Source organism: Pseudonaja textilis, chromosome 4, assembly GCF_049901715.1.
Source record: "Pseudonaja textilis isolate UNSWEBS1 chromosome 4, rPseTex1.2, whole genome shotgun sequence".
In the NCBI taxonomy this organism is placed as follows: domain Eukaryota; kingdom Metazoa; phylum Chordata; class Lepidosauria; order Squamata; family Elapidae; genus Pseudonaja; species Pseudonaja textilis.
In genome coordinates this window covers 15,230,566-15,241,208 of record NC_141993.1, presented here as the reverse complement: position 1 = coordinate 15,241,208, position 10,643 = coordinate 15,230,566, and the positions used below count along the sequence as shown (strand labels likewise).

General features: G+C 40.3%; 1 protein-coding gene across 3 annotated transcripts in view; it reads left to right on the top strand.

The window, feature by feature from the left end:
• The first annotated feature begins 478 nt into the window (after nt 1–478).
• The window catches only part of RUFY2 (RUN and FYVE domain containing 2), a 31,108-nt gene continuing 20,943 nt past the window's right edge, over nt 479–10,643 (top strand). Inside the window, exons 1-7 of one of the 3 annotated variants that reach the window (XM_087932289.1) lie at nt 479–658; nt 2,642–2,815; nt 3,898–4,015; nt 5,746–5,847; nt 7,249–7,372; nt 8,116–8,177; nt 9,798–9,863. In XM_087932289.1, the coding sequence (XP_087788415.1) occupies nt 562–658; nt 2,642–2,815; nt 3,898–4,015; nt 5,746–5,847; nt 7,249–7,372; nt 8,116–8,177; nt 9,798–9,863 (743 nt within the window). In that variant the 5' untranslated portion in view covers nt 479–561. Of the gene's footprint in view, nt 659–773; nt 880–2,641; nt 2,816–3,897; nt 4,016–5,745; nt 5,848–7,248; nt 7,373–8,115; nt 8,178–9,797; nt 9,864–10,643 lie in introns of those variants that run through there. The other 2 variants (XM_026713515.2, XM_026713512.2) reach the window with 2 other exon arrangements.

Here is a 10,643-nt window from a genome sequence, read left to right as displayed (position 1 = left end):
GTGGATAGAATCCACTCTAAAAAAACTGAACGCTGAGGAGAATTGGAATAAGGCGGCATCTCTGGCAATAAAACAAAACCCCAATAAAGGACAGAAGTCAGTTTTTAAAAAATGAATCTAAAGACTAGCTTTCTGAAATAAAGGACCTATATCCCTTGAAGCTACAGGAGAGACCAAACATCTGGTTGCTACAGACATGTGTACCTGACCAGGTCTTTGCCAAACACTTGCCGGGTTTTTTTTTCCTAAACGAAGTGTGTCATTGGGTTCGTGCGGAACCTATTTTTTAAAACACTGGTTTGGTTTGGCATCCTTGAAAGCAAGAAGGACGGGACCAGTTGCGGCTTGTGTTCTGCCAGTCGTGCCTTTTTTTTTAGGTTCAAAATCGGAGGCCCTAAAAGCGGCACCCGGTTGCGCCCGGGACCCGAACTCTTCCCGCGCCGGCTCCAGCGCCTTGCAATGCCGCGTCGGTCTTGGGCACGGCGCCATCTCGGTCCTCCGGCCGCGAGAGGCGCAGCGACCCAGGCTGAGGGAAAAAAACGGGAGGAGGAGGAGGCGGCGATGGGCGATGAAGAGGGCTGGAAAAGGGCCGTGAAAGCAGCCAAGGCTGGATCCGCGCTGAGCTGCTCGGGCAGCTGCTGCTCTTCGCCGGCCATGGGTAAGGCGCAAGGGGGGCGGCCGGGCTGGGCGGGGAGACGGGAGGGCTGAGGGGAGCCTTCTGGCTCGACCGGCATTCCCGAAGCGCCGGAGGCGGTGCTGCTCTTCTCCGCTTGGCTGAGGGGAGGAGGGGGGGGGGCGGCAAAATGGCTGGAGAGGGGCTGCAACCGAGGCCGCCTTTCCAGCGACTGCTGGGTACCAACAGCCAGTCGGCCGCAGCAGGTACTTTTGCCTGGGCACCGTCAGCCCCTCGAAGCCGCGCGTGTCTCTCTGGGGTTGCGTGGCGTGGGTCGAAGTCCGCAGTCCTCTCGGAGACCGCCGGCAACGCCTGGCCAGCCGTCGGAGCCCTGCCCTTCTTCATTTCGCCCCGCGGGTTCCAGGCCAACCGGCCGGACCCGGGATTTCCCCGGGCGCGCGGTGTGTGTGTGTGTGTGTGTGTGTGTGTATGTGAGGTGTGTGTCGGGGGGAATCTTCCCTTCTGCCTCGCTTTCCTCGAGTGGTTCTCCCCGCAGCAGCAGGGACTTTGTGAGGCAAGCGAAAAAGCGGGGAGCCGGAGGCGTTTGCCGGGAGCTCGGAAGAAAGGCGGCTCCCCGCAGCCCCAGAAGTCGCTTTTGCTGGGCGGGGTGGTTCCCAAAGCCTGGGGCTCTTTGCAAAGAGCGGTGCGCCTCGTCGGTCGGCCCTCCTCGGCTTAAAACTCCCCCGGGAGAAAACGAGGCGGCTTTGAGCCGGTGAGGATGCTGATTTGAAGGAGGGGGCGGGGGGGGGGGAGGTCTGTTTTTCTGTCCTCACCCACGACCGCAATTCTGGAGCCCAAATCAACGTGTTTTTAAGATCTGGCACGCCTGTCCTGCCAACAGGAAAACGATCTGATGCAGTGAGGACCAGCAGAGACGCTGGGCCAATTCATGGAGATTTGCTTATTGCTGGCTACACTTTTGGGTGGTTGTGATTGCCCCCTAAACCCAAGCAGAGTGCATTTAATTGCAAGTTGCTAGGGAATCATCATCCTTCCCTTGAGAGCTTCCAAAATCACATTTGGTGGATTACAGGGTGCCAAGCCTGGGTGGGAAAGAATATTCCCACCACCAGAGTCTCCTGTTCTGGCCAGGGTTATTTTCAGCAACAACAATGATAAGCATATTGGTGATAGCAGCAAATAGAAGAAGAAGAAGAAGAAGAAGAAGAAGAAGAAGAAGAAGAAGAAGAAGAAGTCTGAAAAGTGAACATTTCAGTATCCAGCGACAGCAGCATAGAAAAGAATGAACTGGAGAAAAATCATCAAATAGAAAGATCTGCAGATAGAAGCAGAATGGCTGTGGCAAAAGAAACCCAAAACATCTGAAGCATTACTAAAACAGCATCCTCGTTGACAAATTCACCACCAGTCAATTGCAAAAGGCAGCTTCACTTGGAACAGCTTACAACCTTGCGATGGTATCTTCATTGCCATCAAACAATATGTGCCTATCCCAGTTCTTGGGAAGTACTCAGTAGGTGGATAAACATGCCTTTCTTCATTACAAACATAATGATTAGGTTAACTGTGAGCCACAAGGTAAATACTTCATCCTAACCAGTTGGTTTTAGTTTAAAGCCTTAACATAAACCACTCAATTTAAGTGTAAATCTCTTCTTTGAGATGTCAACATTTAAATTTTATAAACCGACTAAAAAAACAAAAATAATAATAATTATGCTTCTCCATTCTGTGAAATGTTTCTAGGAAACAACCGTCACATGATGTGTCATTGTTAAAATGCTGTCAGAACTAAATTGGAATAGGGTTTTAGCAAATATTGCAACATTGTTGATACAACTTCTTACTGCTGGCTTTGCTGGAAATACCCCATTTTTCTTAGCACAGTGCTGTCTGTTGCTTTGATGTTTCCCACCCTTTTACTTTCTTAGATTCAGACATAGCTGTTGTGCCTTAATCAGTAAAATACGTTCCTTAATCAATTATTTCTCTCTCTCTTTTTTTAAGCTGTGAAAGACCCTCTGGCAATTGAAAGAACAAATCTATTGAACATGGCTAAACTGAGTATAAAGGGACTCATTGAATCTGCTCTAAGCTTTGGGCGGACCCTTGATTCTGATTATCCACCTCTCCAGCAGTTTTTTGTTGTCATGGAACATTGCCTCAAACATGGCCTAAAAGGTATTTTGGGGCGATTGTCTTTTCATCTCATTTTTGTTCTATATTTGGCCACTTGAGAAGGCCAACTTGGACTGGCTACATTATTTGCATTGAGAAATAAATATTGTTTTAAATCACAGCATATTTTTCTCAGCCTCAGCAACTTTAAGATATGTGGACTTAACTCCCAGAATTCCAATTACTGAGATTAAGAATCACTGGTCCAGTGTGTGTGCTAGGCTACCCGTGTTCACTTTATTTGTCCTGCAGCTCTAGTGCAAACTTTCCTTTCTAAATCAATTCAGAAGGAAGCTACGACTTCCTCTGTTGAGTTCATCAGTATTCAAGAGAGCAATTTTTACTTCATTGCCAGTTTTCTTCCTTGGATTCTGAACAACTCATAAATTTGGTTCGTTTGTTTTGACCAGCTTGTTCTCATTATCTGTTGGCTGTCTAGAAGTGTGATCTGGACTTTTCCTTACTTTTTCTTCACTTGTTATTGGGTACAGTTGTAAGTATAGTTTCATGGCTGCCTGCAGTGGCTGTAAAAAAATAATCACTGACATGTCATTAAATTAAGCTTGTTGATGCTCTATAAATAGAAAATATTAATGTTTATAAATATCCCCAAGACAGGTAGTCCTCAATTTACAATCATTTGTTTAATGACTGAAGTTACAAAGGCACTGAAAAAAGTGACTTATGACTGTTTTTCACACTTAATGACCGTTGCAGAATCCCATGGTCACATTGTCAAACTTCAGACATGTGGCACCTGACTTGTATTTACGACTGCAATGTCCTGGGGTCATGTGATCACCTTTTGCAACCTTCTGACAAGCAAAGTCAATGGGAAACCCAAATTAACAACTGCAGTGATTTACTTGACTAATGAGGCAAGAAAGGTCGTAAAAACGGGGCAAAACTTACCTAACAACTGTTTTGCTTAGCAATGGAAATTTTGAGGTCAGTTGAGGACCACCTGTATTTGTATGTGTCTGTCCAGTAAGTATCTCAGGTGCCTAGAGAACAAATGTATTAAATGTTCCAAGAAAGTAAAATAGAGTGTAAAAAGTCAAAATGTGTTTATGTTTCCCTCCTAGTAAAGAAATCTTTTCTAAGTTATAATAAAACAATATGGGGCCCTCTGGAACTTGTAGAGAAATTATATCCAGAAGCTGAGGAGATTGCTGCTAGCGTTAGAGATTTACCTGGTCTCAAGTAAGTTGTTATACTGAAATATTTTCTGCACTGCTTTCCATACATAAATCATGAGAATGAAATGAGCAAGAATCCATCTTCCACAGTTAAAATGTATGTAACTTTTCTTAACCTTATTGAATATTCTATAGGTGAAATAACATCGTTATTCAAAATTGTAACAAAAGAAGACATGGGGTTGTATCTGATGGAAATAAGATAAGAAAGAAATTCTACCAGGTTCAGATTATTTGCCCATTATTGTCTAAACTGGAAGTAGTTTTTTTCCCAGATTTTTGAGGCAACGTTTTCCAATTAATACCATAAAGTGCCAAAACTTGAAGCTGGGTTCTTATTCATCCAGAGGTCTGTTCTCCCATTGAGCTGTATTCCTTTGCAGCTGCCAGTACTCAAAAGGGGACCCGACAATGGGAATATTCGTATTAAAGTACAATCCATCAATTTCTGACCCAGCAGAAAAGTTGGTTGTGTAAAATTTGCTATTCTGATTCCTGAGCCCTCTACTACTCTGGTATTAAGGCCAGACACCGGAGCGTTCCTGTTTTAAAGGGGGATTTTATTGCATGTTTCATCTGACATTGCCTGATGGGGAAGCAACCATCCATCACTCCCTCACACGAGGCAAGCTGGACAGGTGCTTGAAATGGCAGATCCCTTCATCCCTCCAGTTGCCCCAAATAGCCACCTGACAGGTTGTAAATGGGAAAGAGGGGTGCTAGATAAAGTGGAAACGAGGGAACTCCATCTTTGATTAGTGCTGCAAGAGAATGCTGGCAGCAAGTCTGCTTGTCTTTTTGTGGTGGATCTCAGCCCTGATCACGAATGGAACCACATTTCTGGTGGATTATGCTAAAACTGTGTTGAGAGAAAGTGACTATGAGGTGGTTCGGCCATGGGGTGGAATATGGACGTGGCAGGAATATCTGGTTACCAGAGTAGGTCTACAACACATGAGGATGAGCCCAGTAAAAAATGGTTCTTATCACAAATTAATCAGGGGAAGATTGTAATAACTAGAATATTAAATGTGATGTGATTCAAAAGTGCTATTTTAAAACCAGGAACTGAAATAAAGAATTATTATAGGTACCCATGTCATACAAGACATTCTTGGTGCCTTACAAGAGTAGACTTAATCTTTTTGAAGCTTTCAGTAGAAATTATATTTTTGAAGTTCTTTGAATGCTTTCAGTAGAATAGAATCCTATGGAGCAGGAGTCTCCAACCTTGGTAACTTTAAGCCTGGAGGACTTCAACTCCCAGAATTCTGAGAATTAAGCCACCAGGCTTCATGTTGCTAAGGTTGGAGACCCCTGCTATGGAGTATAGTCTCCTTTGGAAGTCTCAGTGATTCACCCCTAGATGGAATGACCCAGCCTTTGATCTTACACTAACTGCCCATTGCAGAAACCGTAGGGTATTCATTAATCTCTTCCTCAGAAAAGACCAAAATGGGATGGCATTTGCCCAAGACAAATACAGAAGAGGACATAATCTTTTATTTTGTGTCTTAAGATTTTTGTCAAGTAAATGTTTAAATCAGAAACTTTTTGTTGAGAGTGTAAAGTGGCTAAAGTTGAATATAAAATTGTTAAGAACCCTGTCCCAAATAAAGATAGACAATGGCTTAATCCCTGTCTCTTTATTGGAAGGTCTGTTGAGCAGTGTTAGAAATGACAGCTCTGATTAATTTGTCTCTCTGCTATGAACTGTTCCTGTTTTTAAACCAGGACTTCATTAGGACGTGCTCGGGCTTGGTTACGTTTGGCACTTATGCAAAAAAAGATGGCTGATTATCTCCGATGTCTCATCCTTCGGAAAGATCTCCTCGGGTGAGCCCTTATGAAAAATCAGTGCTTTGATTGTGAATTGTGCCCATTTGATTGCATTGTATTGTAATTCGAACTTAGCTAAAATATTAATTTTCTTAGCTAAATAAAACAGCTGACATTACATTGCTTCTAGCCAGAAGCATTTCACTTTTCTTCTGAATTATAAATTTCAATAAAATGTTCTGATTTATTGACCTGACATCTTTATTTTTAAGTTTTGTTAGAACAAAAAATAAAGAGGACATTCTAATGATTATTCAGGTTTTGACAGTAGTCTAGCATAAACCAGAAGTCAACAATATAATGCTTGTGACGTTCCCAAGCAGCACTTACCACAACAATGGCAATAATGTATTCTTTTGCTGTTTAATATATTCTGCAAATTTACATCATGCTGCCAGCTGTTGGAAAAGGTGCATACCTAGGATATACAAAATGCACTTGCATGCTATTTAATTTCATACTTGCAGAACTAAGCTTTTTTTTTAAAAGCAGTTTTCTCTGTGTTTTTTTTTTAAATTCTAGACAAGGAATATTATTCATGTTACTCTTCTTGTGCAAAGCCTCTGTTGCTGGGAGACTCTTTTTCATCCTTGTGCAAATATTAAATCCAGTGTTTGAAGCTATTTAAGGGTGTTCTTTCTCAACATATTATCACCTAAAGTGCTGCCAATGCTAGTTGATCAAGCACCTGCAATTGGTTGCATAGTGGGGCATGCAACCAGTATCAGGTTAACTACTTGTGTTGACATTGGATACAGCTTTAGTGACCTGCCTATGCTTGATCTTTGGTGACAGAGTCAACATGGTTAGAATCATGAGATACATATTCGTGCATCATTGGAATTAGGGGGACAAGTTGCAGAAGAAAGATGTTAGATGAGATCTCTGTGGACTGGACAGGGTTTTTTTTTTAAAGAAACTGTGAAGCAGAGGTCTCCAAACTTGGTAACTTTGAGACTTGTGGACTTCTTACTCCCAGAATTTGCCAGCCAGCTAAAGTCCACAAGCTGGCTGGGGAATTTTAGGAGCTGAAGTCCACAAGTCTCAAAGTTGCCAAGTTTGGGGATCCCTGCTATGAAGGATTCTGTCATACTGTTGAAAGTGAAGAAATATTTAACTATAGCTCAACAAGCTTTTGTAGAGGGGAAGGGGCATAGAGGAGATACGCTTTGTTTTGGACTTTGACAAGCAGTTGGGCTAACTCTAATCTTTTAAACTCCCAATTTTGCGACTTTGCATCCTTTTAAGCAAATTCTATAGAAATGGCATCTGTTTCCATGAGGAAGCCTGCTTGTTTTTGAATTGTCACATTGGGTCATTTTGACATTGGTCAGCTATGAAATTGACCAGTAATTGACAATGTCCTTTAATTTAAATTATATGAAAATGCTTTTACAGGGAATTTTATGAATACCATGCAGTGATGATGGAAGAAGAAGGAGCCGTCATTGTTGGATTGCTTGTTGGGTTAAATGTCATTGACGCAAACTTGTGCATAAAAGGAGAAGATTTGGATTCACAAGTAAGTAGATGCCACAATATTATAGAATATGTAGCCTTCAAGCAAATCTGAAGATCTTGAATAAAATAATTCAGACAATTCATTTCAACCAATCTCTTTAGGAACTGTTTTTCTCCCATGCAAACAATTTATTTTCTTCGAAGCAGTATGAAAATCTATATATTGCAGATCCATGTAATTCTGCTTCTGCAGAATACTGGAAGATTTTACAATAAAAAGGTTTCTTGACTGGAAGATTTTTCAAGTATACCATGGCTATTTTTTCCCTTTAAAAAAAAAAGTTCTATGTCCTTTCTTCAGGATGTGAATGAAATCTCTATTTTGACTTATATTTTAGATCGTAGTATTGTAGACTCGATGAGATGGCTTAAACGTTTGAATAGTGAAAAGAATATCAGTATTGGAATAAATTATAATATAATATTAATAATTATAATATAATATCTATAGAATATTCATAATTAAACTAGCACACCTTCGCTCATTTGTGGATACTACCCATTGCTCTCAATCCATTATGCACTCGGTCCATTGCTGTTGAATCTGGAGGTTTTTTAACCCCTGGGAGCAGATGCAAGGGAGACAGGTTGTTGCAAAATGGCATTGGTCAATATAATCCAACCCATTAATGTGATCAGTATCCAACCTGGAATTTCCCATTCTGCAGATTGGGATTAAATATCCAGGAGAATGAAGCTTCCTTTATTTCATTTTGCAAAATTTGAATATATTTTTTTTTGAAGGTTGGCGTAATTGATTTCTCTATGTATCTAAAGAATGAAGACGACACTGAAGATAAAGAAAGGTGAGTTTTAGTAGAATGTTTAGCACGTTGAACTAAATGGTTGAAAAACCCACCATCCTGCAAGCAAATCAAAAGTGCCCTTCCCCTCACAGAAAATATTCCTTCTGTTCAGAAGGGAATCTTTACGCGTGATTCATTTTATGTCATGTTGTACCTAATGACCTAGTTCCGACTTTCAAAGCCCTCTAAGGCTTCACACATGCTACATACCTATATAAGCACATTCTCCAACCAAATTGATGAATTGCTCTTGTTACCCTGATTTCATAAGGGGACAAGGCTGAGGCCAGAAATGGCTGGATTATGCTGTGCCTGAGACAGCCATGGAAATGTTAATCTGGCCTCTCAGGGTTGGCTTGCTTGTTTTTTTAATTCCTTCCAGTCCTTGCAGTTTTCTTGACATGTTTGGATGTGGCTTGCCATTGCTTCCTTCCTAGGGCTGAAAGAGAGGGACTAGCTTGTCCAGCACCATAACCACAAGCTCAAACTACTCTCTCTTCAAATTAGCAAAGGGCAAGCTTACTTTTAAAAAATGTATTTATCAAAATATAAAATACAAAGTAAAATGAAAATAAAGGGGAAAAAAGGGAAGTGGAAAAGGCATAGGGGAAAAAGAAAAAAAAGCATTGACTTTCTACTAATAACATATAGCATGAATTTTTTTTTACATAACAATATAAGCTAATCATTTCTATAACAACAAACCTATCTAATCAGCAAAAATCAAAGTCAAAGTTTCATTTTTCCATCTCAAGGACAAACTCCAGAAGCAATTTATTTATTTAGTAAAACTTTATGTCCCCATCTTCCCTGGAAAAGGTGACTCTTATTTGTCCTTGCTTATTTTACTGATTGTACATATAAGTGTTTTCTGCGTGTGTGTGTTTATTTTCATCTGTATTTATTTTTACTACATTCTCTTCCATTATGTAAATCTCTATGAGTCTGGAAAGTAACAATAGTAATAATAACATTTTAGTCTACTGTGAAAAAAGTTGTACATTTTGGGGCCACAGATTTCAAGGGCAAAAAGCAGAAAGCATGGAACAACTAAAAAACAACAACAGTCTTTTGTTTAATGAAAGGGGATTGTTTAATTCAGAAATTCTGAACTAATGAATGAACAGTCATCCTATCAATATCTAATACAAATCTGAGGAAGATATGGGGAACTATGACCCTTTTATCACCTGTGGACTTCAACACTGAGAGTTCCTGAGCTAGCCATGGCCCCTTTACGAACTGTAGACATGCTGGCTCAGGAATTCTGGGAGTTGAAGTCCACAGATCATAAAGGGGCCATAATTGCCCATCCCAGCCTTAGAGCAATATTCAATTTCCAATTTTTTGAGAAAACCCAAAGAAACCTTTTGTTAACAGATGGTGATTGTTGTTGATGGTGGTTATCCAGTTAATACTAGTGCTAATTACACAGAATGTTCTAAATTTCAAGCCAAGTCAGATATTGTTTTTTTTAATTTATGGAGAACATTTATTAAGACAACATATTTCTGGAACAGTAAATAGAAATTTTTCACATGCAATTCTCGACACTCAGATCTCAGATCAAATGTCTAATGAAACATGAAATATTCTAAACTAAAACTAAATTTCTTTTAGAAACGACCATGTTGCTGCAATATTGGATCAGAAGAACTACGTTGAAGAATTAAACCGGCAATTGAAGTAAGCATAAGTTGTGTTAGAGAACGGTGCCTTCTGTTTTTTTTTAAAAAAACAATTACTTTGATAATTATTGAAAGTACTAGTATTTATTGATTAATGAATAGAAAAAAGGTAAGTTGGGAAAGGCTGTGAAATGCATTTTTGGGGTTAAAAAAATCAAGATGATGACTACAACCACAAGATCAAACCCTGCCCCTTTTTCAAGTTCATTGCACACATGATTATATTTTTTCTCTCTCTGTGTGTGTGTGTGTGTGTGTGTGTGTGTGTGTGACTTCCTGGTAACTACTTGCAGTTTTCTTGGTAAGTTTTTTTCAGATGTGATTTGCCTTTGCCCCTTCCTTTCTCCCCCTCTCCCTTCAGCTAAGAGAGAGGGGCTGGCCTGGAGTCTTCCAGCTGGCTTCATGCATAAAGCAGGGCTAGAATTCAAGGTCTCCTGGTTTCCAGCTAGGTACCTTGCAGTCACAACCATCTTCTTGACTTTTAATCCCCACCCAGATAGATCTTGGGTCAGAAATATCTTAGGATAGTTTACATAAAAAATGTGCTTATGTTTTTAATCTGGGATCCTAAAAGGAATTTATTAGCTATTAAGGAGTTAGTATTGCCATGATAGCTCCCTTTTAATATGTTACTCTTACCAGGTGGACTAACAATACACTCCTGTTGCTATTGAACAGATGACATGTGGTTCTGCATGTGTTTTCCATAGGACATCTGTTAAATGAATAAGTAAAATATATTTCTTTAAAGTATTAAGGGTATGCTTAAAGACTTGTG